The sequence below is a fragment of the Pelodiscus sinensis genome, chromosome 11 (genome assembly GCF_049634645.1).
Source record: "Pelodiscus sinensis isolate JC-2024 chromosome 11, ASM4963464v1, whole genome shotgun sequence".
Taxonomy (NCBI): Eukaryota; Metazoa; Chordata; order Testudines; family Trionychidae; genus Pelodiscus; species Pelodiscus sinensis.
Genome location: NC_134721.1, coordinates 24,812,439 through 24,835,201, shown reverse-complemented (window position 1 = coordinate 24,835,201; position 22,763 = coordinate 24,812,439). Strand labels below are relative to the sequence as shown.

Below are 22,763 nucleotides of genomic sequence, written 5' to 3'. Positions count from 1 at the left end.
AAAACCACACCAAGAATTCCTAGAGGATATATACTTCACTCTATATAGGAACCAACTCACATATACTTCGCTTCTACAAGATTTTTGTCACTCCTCATATTTCAAGAAACGTTTAGATTGGACATTAAGAAAAGCTTAATTGTCGAGGTGGTTATGCTCTTGAATAAATTGCCTAGAGAGGTTGTGGAATCTCTATCACTGGCAATTTTTAAGAGCAGGTTACACAAATACCTGTCATTGAAGGTCAAGATAATACTTAGCCATGCCGTAAGTGCAGGGAGCTGGTCTAGATACCTCTCAGGGTCCATTCCACCTCTATGAACATATAATTCCATTACTTTCTAGTTCATTTCCTCCTTTTATAGAGGAAAAATTTCCTCAAATTTACAGAGAATGAGATTCAAAAATAAACAAGTTTCGAGGCTAAACAGCTAAAATTCAAACCAAGAGATGGAAGGTTTTTTTCAGATAATATAAATTTCATTTCAAATACAAATTATATTTGTTTAATACCTAAAAGCTCTGGTCAGACTACCAAGTGATGGAGTTCCTGGTAATGAGCTATAGAATAGGTCATGTAATGGTAATAATGCAACAGAAGTACACTGGGAAAATTCTGACACTGAAGAGAGACGGGCAACTTATTTTAGGCCTCAAATTTATGGTTTTTAGTAAAATGAATACTTTTAAAAACTTTTTTGCAAATATTTTCATGAATGATTTTAAAAATTTGAGAAAAGTTTGTTAAGGCTTAGAAAGAACAGACAAAAAAACCCCTATACAGGTTGAACCTCTCTAGTCCAGCACCTTCGGGACCTGACCAGTGCCAAACTAAGGAATTTGCCAGTCTATGGAAGGTCAATATTATCTAGCAGCATTACCAACACTTTCACTGCTTACTGAGGCCTTAGAAGACACTGATAGGTAAATTAGAGCTAAGTACACCAAATACCACAGGAAACTTGGCCACACTCATCGTAAGTGGACATCTGGCTAACTAAAATCATACTGGACTACAGATGTTGCCGGACCAGAGAGTGCTGGTTAAACAGGTTCAACCTGTAATATTAAACAGAAGATCAGAACATTTAGGGTATGTCTATACTGCATGACTATTTGGGGATACCGTAGGTATCTCAAAATAGCTATCCTGCATCTACACAAGCCGCCCAGTATTTCAAAATATTTTTTTAAATAACAGTCGCACTATTTCGGCATCCAGGGAACCTTCATTCCATGAGGGTTAAGGACTGTCTAGAAACAGAACATAATTTCGAAATTTGGCACTCTGTAGACATGTCAAATTTCAAAGGAAGCTATTTTGAAAAATTCAAAATAAAATAAGCAATTTGCATAGCACAAATTGCATATATTATTTCGAGTTTAGGGTGCTGTGTAGACTCACCCTTATTGTTTAAAAAGTAGAAAATTAAATAGAGTAGAAAGTGAAACGGACATTGCTAATTGGTCTGGTTAAGAGGCCCGAAGCCAAATCAAAGTACAAAAACTAGACAGGTATTCTCTAAATTAGATTTCTATTTTTTTCTACATTTAACAGAGTGGTATCAGCAGACGGTTAGGATTTTTAATATATTCATGTTTATCTGACCGACTCCTGTTAAGCAAAAGAAAAACACTAACCAAAAAAGCAAAAAGCCCACTTTGTCACAAGCTCTCTCAGTTGGTAACTGATTTGTTTTATAAAAAATTATTTGAAGCTGAGAAAAAACACCCCAAAGAAATTTATAAATATAACAGGAAGATTCCTTTTTCTACTCAAGGGCTGGTACTGGAGATTCTGCTAGCCCAAGAGAAACTGAATCACAGCACTCAACGAGAGTTCTCAGAAGAAAGATTTTAGCAAGGGTTTTACTAGCAAAAACACAGCATTGGAATTTCCAAGTAACAGAAATCTATCCCATCTATGCCAGCACCAGGCAGGCAAAGAATCTATTAACATCATTGAAAAGGAATAAACCAAAGGCCCTGAATACAAGTTTTTATGTGATTAAACGTGTAAGTCAGCTTGGCTATTTAAGAAAATGGATCATTAATCAAGCCCATGACACTACTGGCTTTGTAAACATGGGAATACATTGGCTTTGACCACAAACTTTAAACAACCTGTAAACTTCAAGACCAGTCTATCACACAGTTTTCTTGCACTGGGGGAGGAAGATGTATTCTGTGTCCATAATGTTTAGCTGACCAAAATAAAAAGTTCAAAATATGGACCAAGTTTTTTTTCAAAAGAATAAATCTGGTACATTTCAGATTCACCCCCCCCCCCCAGCCCTCCCCCCCCCAAAAAAAAAGAGAGATGAGATTTTGATTTAAAAACCACTAACAAGGTACAGTAATGCTTTTCTTCCCCCATTTACCTTAATATTCCTGCATAATAATAGATTTCAGACAAAGAGATCTGCTGAAATTGCTAAGCATGGGCCAAATTCAATAAACCAACAACATTCCCTAACTGCAAATGCTTCAATGAGATAAACTTATGTATAATTGAAGAATACTGATCACTGTTCAATGAAATGCTGAAGCAATCACTTGAGCACGAAACCTTGAAGATGAAAGACCAAGCAGTGTTTAAGCTCAGTTTTTTAGTAGCTGGAGCTAGGAAGTTGCAGAGGGGAGGGAGGTGTTACAACTCAGACATTTAAAATATTTCAAAATAAATATACTCTCTCTTTCATACAGCAGCAAAACTGACAAGTTCCTGAATTTATTTACTTTTGGAAAAAATTTAAGTTGATTATTTTATCTGCTGTGAGGCAGAGTAATGTTTGCCACCTATATTTACTATATTAGCTCCTAAGATTTCACCAGGATGGTTTACATATGATGTTTTATATCCTATGACAAACTCTTATGGTTGTGCTATTTCAGCTGAATTACAGTACGTTGGCTGCTTAATGTGTGTTCATGTGCACATCCAGTGCTCTGCATTTGACCCCTGAAATTTAGTTTAAGTAGTTTTGTGAACAACTCTTACATTCTCCCTAACACAGCATCTCAAATTTCTCATTCACTGAACACATTTCTGTCTTCTTTGGAAGTAGCAATTAGGCATATGGAAAGTTTAGCATTGACTGGATCAGAAATAAATTCTATTCAAATGTTTTTTTTTTAAAGTATCAGAGTCTCCCCCAGCATCACCCCTCAAGAAATCAAATCCAAGCTATATAAGAGATAAAGGCTACAGTATTCCCTATAAGCTGAGCACTTGGACAGCCACATAAGAGAAATTCAAATGCCGCCTAGCTGATCAACAGAGCACCCTCAGTGTCCACAGCCAGCAGCATGTGTTTCTACTGATGATGCACATCCACACATGCCTCAGCGCACATAATAAAATTTATTCCTTACATGGATGGAAAAAATTAGAGGGAATACCGGCTGTCAACTCCGTCCAATTAGGAATCCTAGGAATTTTGTTACAGCCCACTGTATGAACCCATACATTGGCAACATACATACTATGAAATTTTTTGCAAAATCAGAGGGGGAATGTTTTGCATTTTTAAGTTCAGTATATTTCAGGCACTAAAATAATAAAGATAAAAATAAAAACAATTACACTACATTATGGACTAATGACAATCATTTCCTAAATTTCTTTTTTCAAAATGCCATTGCATAAATCCAAAAGGGGGCAAGTATAAAGATTTATTGCTATATTTGCAAACTTTAAAAGAATATTGTCCACTTTTTTAAAACCAATGTCTGCATTTGTAACCTAATTGTTAACTGCAACAATTCTAAGACTATACTTATTGAAAAAAATAGTTCAATTTGTTCAGTTTATTTCATGCGTTTGAGAGAACTTTGTACACCATCTCATAATTCTGCCAATAGAGTCAGCCAGCTTCCCTGGTTTGTGTGGGTCTTAACATAACTGGAAAACAACAAAAGTTCAGAACAGAACGGGACAGGTACAGTAGAAAAATATTTTTTAAACTATTTTTTAAGATGATTTCAAGAAAACAGTGCTCTTTTAAAAGAAATAAAGGTTGTATTTTATTTTGTTAGGAGGTGATAAGTGGATAGTAAGGATTTAATTTTAATGGACTTCAATGGATTTAATTTTACCTAGGAACAACAGTTTTTTGGGGGTTTTTAGAGTCAAGAACTAAACTTTTGAAAATACAGTAGAACCTCACAGTTATGAACGCCTGAGGTAGAGGAAACGGTGCACACAATTACAAATACACAGTTAAAGTGTTGCTAACCATTGTTTTTCCATTGGTTTTGTAATAATGCCCCAGTTCCCAAGAGTCATGTGAATATCCGTAAATCTTAGTTTTATTTAAAAACATGTTTCTAGTCTTCATAGTTGCAGAGAAAAGCATGAAAGTCTGACACTAATGTACTGTAAAGACTCAAAAACCAAAAGGGAAGACAAAAAAAGAAAACACTCTTTAAACTCCTAATTTTGTGGGGACAGATTGATGATTATTGAATGTCTGGCATTGGCAATATCATAGTTATGCAGATACTCAGGCATGTATACCTATATCATGATAATTTTAAGTGATTATATTCTTAGTGTAAACACAAAGATGTGTTTTATTATCAGAAGATTATTTTTATGTTTAAAAAAATTCAGATATTTGGTGGCAGTAGACGAGGGGGCAGTCTAATAAACCTAAAAATGGCTTATTTTTAAAAACTACAGTATTGTAAGATATAGGTCAAACTTGCGTGCCTAAAGTTAGTCATCTAAGTATGTGGTATTATTTTCAGAAATGTTAAAGACTTATCACTCCCCCTGACATCAATGGAAGATAACAGTGACCAGTGCCTTTGAAAAAATAAAATCGAGTCACTTAAGTAAGAGTTTAAATATATACTTGGGTACCTACTTTTAAATAACCAAAGTCTGGATGTTAAACTAGTCTCCTTTAATCACTAGTTAAATCTGAATCTTCTGACACAATCGAGAAATACTTTAGAAACAATTAAAAAATAATACATTATTCATGCACAGGATATTATTTTCCAGGAAATTTTTGAAGAGCATGTATATATCATGAGAGCCAGATAGTTAGATATGAGCTAGCAATATGCTGAATGTGATAGTTTAAAAAAATGCAGTGTTTATCTGAACTGCAATTCACAAAATGAAATAAATGTACTGTCCATTTATTTCAGTGTGTAATCAGACTCCCAACCCATGCTGTCAAAAAAAAAATTCAATGCAAAAAGTTAATCTTATTTGTAGTTTAAAAAAACAAAAAAAAATCAGCAAATTCAAAGATAAAGTTCCCAGATTAACTGTCACTTGACCACACTGTATATGTAAGGCAGAAAAGTGGTATAATTTTGAATAGTAGAGAAGAGAACCGTCAATTCACACTAACTTTGCAGGGTTGGACTAATTAATGCTATAAAATAGTATACTAAGTGTGCTAAAAAAGACCAAATTGTAGGAGTTGTAGGAAGCAAAACTTTTGACTACTGTTTAAATTCTTCAGTGTAACAACATATCGGAGATTTCTGTATCAATTATGGTTTTACATTAATATACATATTCAAAACAATAAAGTTATGTCATGTTTTCAATTAAACATTTTCTCTACTCCACATCTGCTGCCTCCAACAGAGCACTGTAACTCTCCTGCAATCTTGCAAAATGCTGAGTAACTTCCTGTAAGTACTGACATCAAAGAGAGGTGACAGCACTCACATGTCAGACGCACTCAGCATTTTGCAGTTATCAGGCCCTTGCTCTGGGCACAGCACCTAGCAAATTTTCAAACTTTTAATACCACAATTATATCTGTTAAATAACCATCACATAATTGAACTGTCTTGGGACATGACTCTTTCCCCTCTCCATTCACAAACAAACCTATCCTGTGTCATAGCCACTTGCTTGTCTTCCTCCTCTTTTGCTCAGACTGTGCTCTGTCATCACCTCTATCATTGCCCTCCCATTGAATAGTATCAATAATCCAGTAATGGTTTACATCTTTATTTACACACACACACACACACACACACACACACACACACACACACACACACACAGAGTTTTAAACTACACTTTAAATCATTTCACATATTAAAATGTGAGCATGGATGACCACTGCCAGAACACAAGAGAAAATCCCCCAAAGTCAACTGCAAGTTCAGGTAATCATGACCTCATTTTTACAACATACATGCATAATTTCCATACCCGTCTTTGATGATGGGACCACAGACTTGAAAAGAGGAAACAATTACAGTCATTAGAATTTCACCCAAGCATGAGATTTAATCTCATAGCACGGACTTGCCAGTGGCTACGGGGGTCTCAATAGAGACAAAATTGCTCTGTATGGGGAGGTGGGACAGCAATGATGCCATTAGTCAGCAAGAGAGACTGGGCTTTGTCTTCTGTCCAGCCTAACAGAATTTATTTTCCCTCCCTCCTTTTCTTGATAAAAAATAAACACAGTAATTTTGTCTCTTTCAAATGCAGCTTTTACATACTTTAGAAAAAGCGGTGAGGAGTCCTGTGGTACCTTATAGACTAACTGAAGTGTTGGAGCATAAGCTTTCGTGGGCAAAGACCCACTTCGTCATGCATCTGACAAAGTGGGTCTTTGCCCACGAAAGCTTATGCTCCTACACTTCAGTTAGTCTATAAGGTACCACAGGACTCCTCGCCGCTTTTGCAGATTCAGACTAACACGGCTACCCCTCTGATACTTGATACTTTAGAAATTTTCTTTACGGTATAATAATGCTTATTGCAATAGCAGGAAAAGAAGGAGGGGAGATGCTTTTTATAACAAAAGTAGTCTTGAAGACTTTATAAGTTCCTGAGACAAACGTCATTTCTCCCCTGCCCACCCAGCTCAATTTAAATGGGATGGTTTTATTACCAACATATCTCCCTTACATTTCCATAGCTTTTTTATCTCAAAAGTTATCAAAGCACTTTTCAAATTGTACACATGTAGCAATCACTTCATTATTGAAATTAAGCACACAAATCAGGGTAAATTCCTGCTCTTAGGAAAAGTGCCAGAAGATCTACACAGAGTAGACAGTCTCAGCTATTATTTGTTGACAGTCAAACATGCTGGGCAACACACAACACATAAAATCAACTTAGTCTAGATAAAAAAGCCTACTATCTAAGAAGCTTGCATGTCCCAGGAAGTCCACAGGAAGAGATAACTTGGACTTCAGGGTGAGTGAAGTGTCAAGATGCACTTCTTTAACCATCCTAAGAAAACAAATTACAAGTTGTATACAAAAACAAAATATACATCAAACAGTAAACTGATGGAAACTCATCTCTTTCAGAAAAAAAAGGCAAGTTGATCCTACTGTTATTCAAATGTAATTATTTCAGATCTGATGCTTATGAGAAACCCCCTCTCGGTTAAAACAAGAGCATGTTCAGCAGAGTTGTTCACAAGGTGAGTGGGTGAATAGTAGAGGAAAGTTGTGTTGTAACATTCACACACATAGATGAGTTTGCCTGATCACGACTACCTCCCATGCTGGTAATGCTGATAATTGCAATCTAATGCAAAACTAGTCAGGATTGGGTTTGAAACAGAGATCATAATTCAAATTGAGAGCTGACACTAATCATTTGATGTTCTCTTGAAGAGATTAGATAGGCTGTGCAAGAACATTTTAGTAGAAGTACTGATAAGAAGATGGGAAATAAGAATTATTGGTATTTACTCTGCCTACAATGCTTATGGAAGCAAACTGTATAAAGGGAGCACTTCAAAATTGCTATTTAATCTGAATTTTACAGAAAGCACTGAAAACATTTTCTAACAGAATGCACAGTATCTTTGCCATCATATCTATCCTAAGAGTTGGTCAAATCTTTCTTTGCAGGAATTCTCACTCAATTTTGCTCCATTATGAGCTGTGACCCACAGTACATAATGCATTCAAGAATCCAGCTGGAAATTACCAGTGAAAAACATCTGTCCTTACTCTTCAGTTTGCCAGGCCTGCCTCAGGGACCCAAGATAGAAAATAACTAGCTACCACACACAAAAACAACTTTTTATTCTCTTTATGGATTTTAACTCCAAATTTCCTCTGGAGTTGAGTTTATTTTTTTTCTTAGATGAAATTTTTAGAAGACATTTTACACATCTTATTTAAAATGATACAAGGAAAAGAAATATCAGGAAAGGAAAAACACACTCAGGAAAGTATTTGCCTTCTTCAAATGAAACTAGTTTCACTTACATATAGAATCCCAACATGTTTTCTAATAAAAAGTATTGTATCTTATAGCATAACACTATATCTAGCAGCTTCTAACTGAGGCCAGTCTCCAAATCAAACTCCAAGATGTGTATGCATGAATGCAGCAGAAACTTGCTAACCTGCAATGATAACTGGCAGACTATTATGAATTACCAAATTATACCATTTAGCAAATGAGCACGCATTCACCACCACCAAAAAATCCTGCTTGAAAAAATTTCACTTTTAATTTGGTTTAATTACATTACATTTTAATTATAAAAATTTTCCTTCTGTATAGAAAATAATAGAATTTTTCAAATGTAACAAGCTCTTAACATAAAAGACATCACTATATTATTGTTTATCTTAACAGAGCCCAACAGATACAAATCTTGATCACTGCCCCAAACTGCCTACAAACTAATTTCAGACAAGCAGCAACAAGGGTTAGAGGGGACAGATTATGTAGTTATTCAGTGAATGCTAGTACACAGTATTACGGAACAAAGAAATTTTGTTTTTTGCTCAACAGAATGAATGCACAACTAACAGACTTTGTTGGCAAGTATACAGTGCTTGGTTATTAAATAGTTCCTGAGAAGTTTTGTATTTCTGTGGCAAATAGCAAAGTGTGGTTTTGCTGTACATCAGCAAGTATGTACACACACACACACACACACACACTCACACTCAAAACAGTTCTTGATTAGTAGCAGCATATTTAACATGTAACTCAGAGAAAGAAGTTTAATGAAACCACTCATTTAGAATTTACATTTAAGATACAGGAAGAAGTATTTAAATTATAATAGAAACCACAACTTCAAAATCAAGATAGCATATAGATACACACACACACACACACTAAATAAAATGAGCATTGCAAAAGCAGTCATATTTCTGATAGAGTTCGAACTATGCCAGTAAAAGCATGTGACTGTACAGTATAACTCCAAAGATCAAGAGTTACTGGTTTTATCTTTCTTCATATCCATAAATGGTAAGGGAAACTCTTCTGGATTTGCTTTCTATTACTGCTAAGTTAAAACACAGAGTTTAGAATTTTGTTGGACCTGTACTGAGGGATGTAATAGTGTAGTCAATTAACCGATTAACTGATAAGCAAAAGCCTATAGGTTAATGCTATAGATTACATGCATTCTCCCCCTCCCCCCCATTCCCTCACCCTTGCCAGTACATTTTTTTAGGCTGGAAAGTCCCGGCTTGCACCAGGTCCAGGACCTGTCCCTGCTACTGCTCTGCATTTAAACTGTATTAAGAGCTGGGCAGGGAGGTGACCCAGCTCAGTTCCGACTTGTGCTGGGTCCAGGAGCTCAGACCCTGCCACCCCACACTGACTGCTAGCCTCATCCCAGGGGGCTCTAGAATAGTCAAGTACCCAATAAGAATTCATCTGGTTAATATACTATTCAATTAACCAATATTTAACATCCCTACCTATAGTTCCTGGTAAGAAAACCATTAACTCCAAGTCTATAAACTGGAAACACCAAAAAAAGGGATGGAAAACACAGGGTAACCAAGACTTCCAATCGTAAGCCCTGCATGCACACAAAATTGGTCAAACAATTAAATCAAGATAGAGAGATAGAGAAAAGGAAATTAAATGAACAATAAAATTTATGTTCAGACACTGAAATTATGATGCAAATGAAAACATCACACAAACTCCACGTCAAGGCCACTGTTCTATTTTTAAAATCTCCCACTATACCTATATATAAAGGAGAGGCCTCATGCTTACCCCATCCTCCTGCTGTAATTCCTAGGCAACACATGTGAGGAATTTGGAAAAGACTTGAGAGTAACAACTTGCAATTTCCTTTTGCTTGTTTGTTAGGTAAAAATGCAGGGGTGTGTGTGTTAATACCCCATATCAGGGTTCCTACATCTTTAATTGTGTAACCATTTTAGTCAGATGGTCTTTACATAAATGTAAAAAACACGCACATGTATTTGACTTTTTAATGGAGGAGGGGGAAGAATCCTCACAATCACATTGTTTTTAATTGAAAAGCAGTCTCTTACCCTCTGCCATCTAATGTACAAGACAACAGGCCAAACTGTTTACTGTTTAAGTAGTACAAACACTATTATGGCAGACATCAAAATGTTTACAAAGACATCTAAAGAATGAATCATTAGGGGAAGGAAAGAGTTAGGTCATGTTTGGTTCAGATTGACTATGTATCCTATGCATTGTCTCATTTCAAAACTGGGATCACTCCATTTAGACAGACCCTATACATTTATCATAAAGATCCTACATTGTAAGCAAACACTGCCCTCTTGTGCACTATAACGTACAGTCAAGAAGGGTAGATTTTGTTTCTTTTTAAAAGCAAGCAAAAATTGTATACCAGCAGTTTCCTTTACCTCTTCTTTATGCATTCATATCTGTCCTCAAAAACCAAACAAACTACATTCTTTGTTTCATTGAAGAATTTGGTAAAGTAACTCCTCTAAGTTGTCACACATCCTCACCTATAGACAGCCCTCTCACCTGAACCAAATACTCACCAGCAGCCACACAACACACCATAGAATCACATACCCAGGAACCTATCCCTGCAATAAACCCTGTTGCCAACTCTGTCCACATACCTATACAAGCGACACCATCACAGGACCTAACCACATAAGTCACACCATAAAAGGCTCGTCCACCTGCATATTTACTAATGTGATATATGTCATCAAGTGTCAGCAATGCCCCTCTACCATGTATGTTAGCCAAACTGGACAGTCTCTATGTCAAAGGATAAATGGACTCAATTCAGACATAAGGAACGGTAACACACACAAACCTGTAGAGGAACATTTCAACCTCTCTGAACATTCAGTAACAGATTTGACAGTAGTCATCCTTCTATAAAAGAATTTCAAAACCCAATTACAAAGAGAGACAGCTGAACTGAAATTCATTTGCAAATTCAACACTATCAACTTAGAACTGAATAAGGATCTCAAAGGGTTAATGCAATACAAAGGCAATTTCCTGTCTCTGGATGTTCACATTAGGGATGTGAATGGTTAACCAGTAAGCAACCAGTAACCTGATGCCTTACCAGTTATGATTAACTGGCGGGGGCTTGAGCAGCCACCCCCTCCCATCCCGCCCACCATTTAAGCAGTTAACTGGTTAAACATAACGTTTAACAGGTTAACGGATTAAATGAGATTTTATATCCCTAACTTACATCTCCACACCAAATGCTATGAATGACCCTCTTCTACCCTTACTTGATTAACTTCATTAACATAAATTTGGATCTGTGGGAGTTTCCTTGTTTAGTTGACGGATTTCACTCTATATGGCTGAATGCAGTGCCTTGCATGTTGAAAAGTTTCAGGGGGTAGCCTCTGCTGCAGGACTATTCATTGTTTTTTTAAGTTTTTTCATTAACACAAGCAACTTCTTACTTATAAACAGTGCTTTTTTTTTTTTTAGTTAAAAAAAAGTGCTGGTACTCCACGGAAAAAAGTTGCGGAGCTCTGACAGGAGGTGCAGGTACTACATCTGGAGGTTCCGGTACTGCAGTACCGTCACAAAAAAAGTACCGTCACAAAAAAAGTACCGTCACAAAAAAAGCACTGCTTATATATACCCCTGATTCTGTAACTTCCACTCCAAATCATCTGATGAAGTGGGTTTTACCCACAAAAATTTATGCCCTACTATTTAAATTTGTTAGTCTCTAAGGTGCCACAGGAATCCTTGTTGTTTTTGCAGATACACTAACACGACTACTCCTGTGATACTTACCATACAAATGTTAGGATTTTTTTTTTAATCTAAATTTCAGTTTTGAGAGAAGAGATTTAAAAAATAAGTTCAAAACATTATTGAATAGTTTATGGAGTGCAACTATTTTGCACATGCAAGACAGTTATAAGCATGCTGGATATAAGAATTTTAGCGCATATTTTAGAAAACAAAGTACTAGCAGTTAAGATCGTAGTAATGTTTGAACCCTTTCAAAATGGTAGAATATTTCCAAAGTGCCAACCACTATGCAGCTTCAGAAATAAATTACCTCTCCTTCACCCATAATCCTAGGTCTTTCATTTTTAATCTTCATTTTAAACTTTCAGAGCACCTGCCAGGCTCATTACAGCCACTATCCTCTACTCAAACTGGTGGCTAAAGGTCCTTCCAGAGCTTACCAAGCACTGCACTTGTGTAGCTGACCAGATTTCATTGCTCAACAGCAACCAAGGTGCTTTTTTCAACAGTGAAGAACACACTTCCTCCATACCATTCTTAATCTCTGCAATTCCAAGGAGCAAAAGGCCTACATTCAAATTTAGGTCTCTCCCACAACTGAAGGAGAACTCTGCTAGTAGGCTACTGGATTAGTACTCTAGATAGATTCTGGTGTATGTGCAAATGTATTCAGAAATATTCATTTAAACAAGAAAATGTTTTTATGGAAGCTAAACAGAGCTATTTTCCCTATCCACTAACTAGACTTATGTACCAATAGTTGACATCCAATCTCAAGATCACAAGTCAGAGGAGGGTTACAATTAACTACTGTTCCCCAGTAAGCAAAGTTAAAAAAATACTGTCGATGTACTGCAGCATATGCAAGTAGATTTATGAAAATCTGGCTCAGTAATTTTAACAACTTATTACATGAACATTTGTACTGTTATAAAAAAAGTTACAAACAACAGTAAGCACATATTCGTAAAAAGGAACACCTTTTCCTCTCCCACCGACTGTAGTTCCCTTGAGGAGGGTATGAGATCCCACCAGTTTCCCTCCTAAAATGCTCCCACTGAAAGCCAATCATTCCAGCCTCTATTGTCTTAAGGAAGTACAATTACATGGCTCTTCCAGAGTGCATCAGTGCCACTCCTTACTCTTCCAAACAGCAGTCTGCTAAAGCGGATGCTGTAGAGCAGCAAAGGACCTTCCTTTCTTGGTCCTCATCCCCAGAAGGACTGAGCATCTTTTGCTATCTCTGCAGCCCAAATTGTCTCTACTCCTTATGGAGCAAGAGCGTGGACAGTGAAACAAGAGATTAAATCCTTGATGATGCCAGTCTTGTAAAATTCTATTTGTCCTCTAACTTGCAGTAAAACAAGTATCAATCTTATCAGCAGCAGCAAAGATGGGCAAGTAGTAGACTTTTGTACTAAAGTCTGCATATTTTCATGGCAATTTTGCAAGGTTGATGAACCTTACATGGTTGTATACATAGATATTAATTATATTTTACAACAAACTAATCAAAACAAACATTGTGTAACAACAAAAGTACTGCTACATCAATCTTACAAATAATCTCTAGCTGACCAAATTTGAACCTTGGTACCATGCCCATGTTTCCCTTGATCTCGCAAGACTGTTTTCATTGTAGTCGTTTGCATCTGCAAGACATGCTTTTGCTATGCTCATTTCCCCCTCCCCAAGCTCTTGTGCGAGTTCAAAAGTCCTGGCCCCTTCAATGTATCAGGTATGAATTAATACCCTTCCTTAAGAGAACACAGCAGCAAAGTGGAAACAGACACTTGCAAGGCAGCCGTCTTTGAAAGGAACTACTGGGACAAATGGTGACAATGAAGCTCTGGTTATGAAGTAAAAAGGTCAAAGGTTCAGATAGGAATAAGGATTATGAAACTACAAGTTTGTCAAAATTTCCCCTGCAGGTTTAGACAACCAGGGTCAAACAGTAACTTTCCAATTAAAACTCTATAAGACTACTTTGTCCTTTGAACTTCAGAGAAAAAAAACAAAATCTATTTTTAAAATGTTCTTTAAGAAGTCATCTCAGTTCATTTAAAATCCAGTAGATAAAGTGCATCTGAAAACTACTTACCTAAAATAAACAGTTCAGTATCCCTCACTGTATGCATGCAGGCTTGAAGGGGAGCTAGGGTGAGGTAATCATGTTCTTCTGTATTAGTGTGCTGACCCTTTGTAGGGCATGAAATTAACCATCAGCAAGTAAGAAATCTGCTACTGGTTAAACTACTTTGCTACGCAAAGTGGCCTTAAAATGAAATATGGGGATTGAGTTTCTTCTGGAAGATTAACTTCTATAACCTCTCTACAGGTTTCCCCTATTGCTGAACTCATTTGAAAAACCATTGAGCACCTTACTGGATGTATAGGCCTTTTAAAGTATAACACAAACTCTACTCCTCTGAGGAATATTACAACAGCTTCATGAAACTCTATAACACCAAAACAAAACCTAAAGACAAGCAGAAACATCACCCAGATTCACCTACATCGAGTAAAATCCCTCAACAGCCTAAACTTGTGTATCAACATTCAAAAAACACTGCATAGCTCATCACCACATCTGTCAAATTGCATAATCTCAGTATTAAAAACAAACATGAGTTTAAGGAGAGAATGAATGACTCCTCAAATTACCCTCTCACTCCAATTACAGGTCCCCTTTGCTATATGTGAACCTGGCAAGGAAAAAGATGGTGCAACTGAAGAGAGAAAAACAATGTGTAAAATGGTAGAGAACTGCTCAATTACCAATGTGAGATGTAATTGTAGTCATGTAATTTTATGATGAGGTTTTTGATGTTTCTTACACAAGCTAAAGAATTCACATCAAGAGTAAGTTTTTCAGGGTCTTGACTCTTTGTTTAGAAGCCATCTACTGCAAATAACCCTATATGCTTTTGCAGTGCTACATGGATAATAAAGAGACTGTTATCAAGCATTTTTACCACTAAATGGCAATGGATTTGGTTATGACAGGCAAACTTCCCACTACAGAAAAAAGTGGAAATATACAGCAAAAATCAATTCTAACTATGTTCATGTAATATTTTCAAAAATAAAGGCTAAGTACTGGTTGTACAATGACTAAGCAAGTAATTGTAGAAACCATTATGTGCTCAAAACAACTCCAAAGGCAGTTTGAGACTATCATGTACATAGTTGAGCCCAGACAAAAACATCACTTGTTTCAATTACAGTAAACGTTCGGTAATCCGGCACCTTTAGGACCCAGGGGGTGCCGGATTATCAGATATTCCGGACTATCGGAAAGGGGGGCTATGAGAGGTCTGGGGTGGGGTCTGGGGTGTGGTGGGCGGGGATGCCCCCCCTTCCGATAGTCCGGCTCTGCCCCAGGCATCCCGATTCAGCTGCTGCTGGTCAGTTTCAGCAACGGCTGAATGGGGATGCCTGCGGCAAAGCAGCTGAGGTGATGCCGGGTTGGTCCAATAGCACCTCCCCTCGGCGCTGCGAGACCAACGCGGCAGCACCCGAGCTGCTCTGGCCCAGGCGTCCCCAAGAGCAACTGAGGTGCTGCCGGGTTGGTCCCGCAGCCCCGAGGGGTGGTGCTACAGGACAAACCCGGCAGCACCCCAGCTGCTCTGCCCCCAGCTTCCCCGATTCAGCTGCTGGTCAGTTTCAGCAGCGGCTGAATCGGGAAAGCCAGGCGCAGAGCAGCTCCAATTGTCCGGCTGCCCAGAGCACTTCCGGGTTCCCGATGGTGCCGGACCATCAGGAGTGCTGGAGCATTGGATGCCGGACCAATAGAGTTTTACTGTATATGTAACTGCGTGTTGCAATGTGAAGTTCCACTTTTACCATGATACCCACAAAAAGCATGTCAGACATTTTAAACTGTGCATTTGTAATATATGTTTAATCTAGTGCATGTGTCTTTACAGGGTAATAACATGACTTAATTCACCAAACATCCTCAAACTATTGTATTTGCCTTTTAGTTCCATCGTTGTCTAAAATTAGATAACATTCTTTTCAGTGCCAAGATTATTTCTTATTTATAATGTGAGGTACCATGCACACAAGTGTGCACTGGAAGTAAGTGGAAGTAAGTTATAACAGTTGCAGCTGCACAGTACAGAAGAATTGTGAAATTGAGTGAAATCTATGCTGTAGTCCTCAGCATGCAGTCACTCAGAATACGCCATTGAAGTGGTAAGGTAGTCTATGGTTTGAGAACAAACTGATATTGTTTGGGTGGAAGTGAAATTAAGAACCAGAAAGTAATTTATTAAGAAATCTAACTGGAAAAAGTTGTATCTACCATTTCATTCCAAGCTGACTATAACATTGCAGCTACAATCCTAAAAACACATCATGGCTGGAACTAACACTTTCTATTCCTAGCATGCAGGTAAAACAGTCTTTGATTTAAAATTTGATATGTTTTGCTTTCAAGGGCAAGTTCTATAAGAAGAAAGATGCAACCACACAGAATGAAATATGACTTCCACCTTGCATTTCTCCTCCTATTTAGTTACTGTTCAAATATTCTGCATTCATTTAAACCCAGGTTTCATCTCCAGTGAGGTTTCTTTTATATTTTTATGAAAAGTATCTGCAAGGTCAACACTGCCCTACTTACCAGGAGGAATAGGCAAAAATATAGGATTTCAGCTATGAAACCCCATTTCAAATAATTAATTATACAGAACATGATTTTAAAGGTTGGGTTTTTTTCCAATCAGCCCTTTAAGGAGGAGCTGCCACCCTGAGAAAATTTTCAATAATAAAACAAATAATACTACCCAACACCTTTAGTCTAGGAATCTCTACAAATTTTACAAACATTGAACTGCACAACCTCGTTGTGACATAGATATTGGTATACCCATTTTACAGATAATAAATACATATTGGCCTGTCCTATGTATTTAAATATATTTGTATTTAAATCCATCTTGTCTCCTCCTATATAACCTTACAGTGAGGTCAAAATTTTAAATATGTGATGTTTTATAAAGCAGTCACACAAAAATGCCTTGGGATTTCTAACTCCCATGATTTTATAACAAGTCTTGCAATAGTCATTATTTTATTTAAAGCTCCAGCACCTGGAGTCCCACACATACAAGAGAATCTCTGCTCATTAAAAAAAATAAGAGAGTCCCCATGACCCATGCTTACAGGGAAAAGAATGAAAGCACAAACAGGAAAGGCATAAAAACAGAAGGCAAATAAAAAACAAGCATTTTTAAAATCTCATAATTTGGTCGCCAGCTTTCTGAACAATACTGGTACTTATGGACTGAACAATTTTAAACATGGATTACTACATACAACAGACTTTATTTGGGTCCTGATCTATGCACAAGTCCCCTGACAAGTCAGATTATAATAATTGTAATATCTGACCACTATTGACAATCAGGGTCAAACAATACCAGAAACCTCAACAAGAACAATCAATTATTCTGTAAGTTTTCAAGCATCTTTGCTCAGAAACAAATCACAACTGTTGTGATAGCCCATAGTCACCCTCTCTCTGAAATTGCTGAATAAAAAAAACAGCTGAACTGCTAAGGGTTATACTGCTGATGAACTCAAGCAATAAAAAGTTCCATTAATCTATCAAGGATGATACAGATACAAGTATTCTTGTTGTGTGCTTAACTAGCACCATTTGTACATAGCAGATATGTCAACAGAGTGTTTTAACCATGCTATATGAAATTAGTTGGTAGGTTCTCAATTCAGATCCCAGGAAACGAGTCACCACTTTGTACAACTATCCACTAACTGGTTTTCTGGCAATTTAAAAAGAGAAAGTAAGGGCTGAAAAGGCATGAGAAACTAAAGAAGGTCCCTATAAAGATCATCAGTTGGGTCACTGTGAGACAAGTTACACTACTTATATTGTACCTTACAGCCACAGAAAAGCAGTCTTCGGGACTGGCACCTTTCATAAACACTAAAATGTTTTTTGGTTTTTTTAAGTGTGTATGTTTGTTTTTAGGGGGTTCCTTTTTCCATCTATCATCATCAACATACTGCATAAGTGTGCGCTTCCTCAATACAGACTATTTCTTTTCTGTGTAATTTCTTTTAAAAGTTGCGTGTCTTAAGGATCACCCACATAAGCTAAATGTCCTTTTTTATATCTTTTGTCATATCTTTGAGGTAAATAAAACACAAAATTCCAAACTTGGTTTTCTTCAATATACTTTTATCTCACTGAGGTTAGGAATGTTAAATTGTGGTTATCTGACTAATCAGATAGTCAATACTATTTGTATCAACTACACTATTAGTCGATAAGGACCACTCTACAGAGCCACCTCGCGCTGCAGCTCTGTATTTTAGATGTAGTAAGAGCCACTAGGCTCATTTCAAATACAGAGGCACAGTCCCGGACCAGTGCGAGCCAGGACTGCTTGGTCCCAGCTCTCACTGAGTCCAGCAGCCCCTGTTCATGGCAGCGTGAACCGAGACTGATGCCGAAGCAGTCCCTGCACGCAACGAACTCTGATAGATGCAGCAAGGAGGAACAGGCGGCACTGGGGGGGAACCAGCTTTGAAGCTGGCTTTTCCCAGAGCTGGCTCCAGTTTCTCTCCCCTCCTTGCTGCCTCTCAGAGGCTGTGGAGAAGCGAGTAGTCGATACTCCAGTCGACTACTTGCTAACATCCCTAACTGAGGTTCTACAAGGGTTAAAAGATGCAATAATGTCAAATTCCTTCACTTCAGAGTTCACACACAGAGCTGAAGTCAAAATGCCTTCAGGAATCACCCTGTTTTACAGAAGTAAAAAAACATCATTATACAAGCTCTAAACATGATTTAAGACTTGCTCATAGGATAAAAGATCCCTTCCTCACACACCCCAAAAACAATGTAATTTTAAAATGTGCTGGTGGAAGAACTCAGAGAGTCTCCTTTACCTCAAATTTCTTTCAAGGAGAACATTTTAAAATAGCTGAAATTTTAAAAAAACATTTTACGAGAAGATTAGTACTTCTAATGCTATAGTCTGACAAATGATATGAACATCTCAATCTGGATAGGAATTTTGCATTTGAATTTCTAGAAAATGTATATATAAGCATATCAGCAGCAGGACTGCCAACTTATGACAATTTAAATACGGGCAAGTTCAAGAAATTTGAGAGAAAAATTGTAACTACATCCATGAATATTGTCACATCCTCTCCATTAATAAATGTTTAAAAAATGAACACATTACTATAAGCAAAACTGACTGGTTTACATGTCAGTTTTGAAGCAATACAAATATTTTGGTTACAGGTGTGAATTTTTACTGAAAATTACACTACTAACCCTGATATGGATGTAGTTATATCAGTGTACCGTTGTCTTAGTATAGTTTATTTCTTTCCAAATACAGGAATGAGCTCTCTTGACCTCACACACATTCAGGCTACACTTTTGCCAGTCCAGTAATGTTGATTAGAGGTATAACTTTTCATGGCATTGTTATACAGGTAAAAACCCTAGTACAGAAAATTATAACAACAAAAACGCTTTTGCTGGTATGAATTGTCTCTCCACAAAAAGGATTTGGCATCTGTACAGATAGTTTTAACCTTGCCCTCCCCTGGCAGGAGGCTAGTTCCAAGTTTGCAATCCTCCCATTGCACACTGGACAATCTTTACATATTTCAAACTCACCCACCCCACCCACTCTCTGCTGCCTTCAGAAATGAGATCCATACCCACACAGTGGGAGTTAAGACCATCCCTCACACCCTCCCTGCCTCCCCCTCCTCAGAATTGCAGATCTCCCGACATGGGTTGGGGGACGCTCTCCGTCCCCCCAGAATCACAATCTCCCTTAGGGGCCTGTGCACCCCACTCTGCCCCATACACACCTCGCCAACCCCCCCCCCCCCTTACCTCCAATGATGGTGCGGATGAGGGAAGCGTGTCCCGGACAATCCACAAGAGTGAGCTGGAGCTCGCCGGGGCCGGGGCCCAGGTGCGGCGGCAGCGAGGTGCGGAGGCAGGAGAAGCCCAGGTCCAGGGTGATGCCGCGAGCGCGGCTCTGCGGGGCCCGGTCGAAGGCGGCGGTGGAACTGGTGGTGCTGAGCGCCCGGGCCAACGCTGTCTTGCCGCTGTCGATGTGCCCCAGCACCCCCACGTTCACATTCAGCCTCCGGGGAGTGCTGGGCCCCGAGGCAGGGGCAGCAGCGGAACCGGCCATGGCTACTCAGTTGCCCTCGCACACCGCCGGTCCGTCCCAATAGCGCCCCGCGGCAACAGGAACGCCGCGGCTGCCGTTCCGGCCTGTCTCCGCGTCACGCCTCCTCTGGGGAGAAGAGGAACATCTGAGCCGGGCGGAGTTTGGGGTCGCACACACAATAGGCCCTGGGGCTGGCTTAGGGCGCCGTATGACCCGGCCCCGCAGTCTTTCAGGGACTGTCCTTTTCTAAAGCCGACACTGAGTTGAGCCCTGTACCAGCCCCATGAACCCTGGCTGCTGCTCCCAGGGAGCTTGCAATCAAAACCAAACACAACGCCCAGGACTCATGGGAAATTGCCAGCTTTCCAACTGTTCATATCCAAGCACCCGAGTCATGCCCACAGCCTAGACGCTCTGCTATGTTCCCCCTCCCTTTGGTATCTTCCTGTCCTCCACCCTCACTCACTTTCCCTAGGCTGGGATGGAGAAGGAGATGAAGGCGCTAATTAGGGGTGCAGGATCTCAGGTGAAATCAGAAATGAGGGGTTCATTTGTGGGCAGGGGTAACACCTGGAGCACCAATACCACCGCTCCCATTGGTCGGGAACCATGATGGGTATGAAGGTAGTGCCAAGAGCCTCCTTGGCTATGTCTATACTGGTGGGTTCTTGCACAAGAACAGCGGTTCTTGCGCAAGAACCCGCAGAGCGTCCACAAAGCTTGCCCGCTCTTGCACAAGAAGATTTACACTAAAATGTGGGAAGAGAGGGCTTCTTGCGCAAGAGCTAAGCTCTTTTCTAACAAGTGTAAGGCCACTGGCGGAAGAGCTCTTGCGCAAAAGGGCAGTGTGGACTCGCTATGTTAAAATGGCCATCAGAGCTTTCTCGCACAAGAGAGCGTCCACACTGCCATGGATGCTCTTGTGCACAAGCACATGACCGTGTGGACGTGTTCTTCTGCAAGAGCTCTTGCACAGGAACATCTTGCGCAAGAACCCGCCAGTGTAGACATAGCCAACTTGTGTGTAGGGGCTGCAAAGGCATCATTTATGGGGGATTAGGATGATCTGTAAAGTTTGAACCCCTGCATTTTATACTTGAGGTCTGTTTAAAGCATATTCCCTAGCTTAAAGTGGGAGGCAGGGTGACTAAGATAACATAACGTTTATCATTCAAGCAATTGAAAGATGGTTAGATGATCACTCATTGCCAGGTACTCCACTTTAAATATAGGGAGAACAGGTAGGAATAAATAGTAGTAAGCTCCAGAGCTCTGCATTTGGACCACTTCTGTATAACGTATTCATAAATCAGGGTGATGCAGCTGCCAAATCTGACCCAGGAACTACCCCAATGGGACCTTAGGGTACAGAACCGCTCCATGCCTCTTTAAACAGCTGGCTGCTTCCTGAAGCATCTACACCAGAGGGAAGGAGCTCTGTGCGCTATCTCTCCGCTCCCAGCAAAATCTCTCAGCTCCTATTGGCTAGTTTCCCACCAATAGGAGCTGTGAAATTTTGCTGGGGCACAGGAACAGTGCACAAAGGCTCTTACACCCACCCCTGGAATAGCCACGTGGAGCAACCAGCGGCTTTGAGCAGCCTGAGGCTGTGGCAGGCAGCAAGCCTGCATCAGGATCCTGCCGCGCTGCTAGCTGGGAACCCCCATAATAAGTGCCTCCTGGTCAGTGCCTGCCTCTGACACCCTCACCCTATCCTTCCCCAACTCCCTGTCGCAGGCCATCAACACCCATAACCTTGGCACCCCATTTCTTACAGGTCACAACTCCCTCCCAGATCCTGTACTCCCTTCTACATCTCTCCCTTAGGCTAGAATCCTCTCCTCACTCATACCCCCTCCCAGACCCTCTAACTTAAGCCCTTACCCCAGATCACAACTCTTCCTTCTCCCAAATTTCTTCTCTGGCCCCACACCCTCTCCTGAAACCCAGTCCCCTGCCACAAGCTCCTTTCTGCACCCAATCTCCGTCCCAGATCTCACATACACCCATAGAAAAGTGCAGCCCTTGACCACTTAGAAAAATCTTAGAGTGGCTCCTAGGGTTGCCAGATACCTTTAAAAAAATCCCAAACAGACAGGGAAAATTTGGATGAGCAAAAAAAAAAAAAAAAAGGAGACAAAAAAAAAATATTACCGTGCTCCTCACACTCCCTGCACTTGCAGATGTTGCCAGCCAGCCATCTGAGGAAAACAAAAAATACCGGACATTTTACATATCCGGTATTCTGGTTTTTTTTACCGGACAGAAGACCAAAATACTGAACTGTCCGAGCAGGGCCAGCCCACAACATTTTGGCACTTGAGGCGGGGAGCTCAAATGACGCCCCCAGCCCCCTTGCTTGGGCCAAAACTTTGAAAGGTCTCAATTCTGCCTTCTTCCTGTTCTACTCCTCTCATGGTACTACAGAGAGAATACATATGTACCAGCAGCAGACAGAATTTTCTACACTCTGGGTCCTAGTGGCGCCCCCCCTACAGTCTGGCACCTGAGGCGGCCTCCTCAGTTTGCCTCATGGTAAGGCCAGCCCTGTGTCCCAGTGACAGCTGGCAACCCTATTTGTACACTGTAAAATATAGTTAAAACAT

The 22,763-nt window shown here is 39.5% G+C and overlaps 1 protein-coding gene across 5 annotated transcripts in view; it reads right to left on the bottom strand.

Annotated features, from left to right (window-relative positions):
• Nucleotides 1-22,326, bottom strand: part of EEFSEC (eukaryotic elongation factor, selenocysteine-tRNA specific) — a 210,391-nt gene extending 188,065 nt beyond the window's left edge. The window contains exons 1-2 of one of the 5 annotated variants that reach the window (XM_075938809.1): nt 22,312-22,326; nt 19,872-20,283 (exon numbers count right to left, since the gene is read on the bottom strand). In XM_075938809.1, coding sequence (XP_075794924.1) covers nt 19,872-20,178 — 307 coding nt within the window. In that variant the 5' untranslated portion in view covers nt 20,179-20,283; nt 22,312-22,326. Of the gene's footprint in view, nt 1-19,871; nt 20,551-22,311 lie in introns of those variants that run through there. The other 4 variants (XM_075938811.1, XM_075938810.1, XM_025183148.2 and 1 more) reach the window with 4 other exon arrangements.
• Between the last annotated feature and the right edge of the window lie 437 nt (nt 22,327-22,763).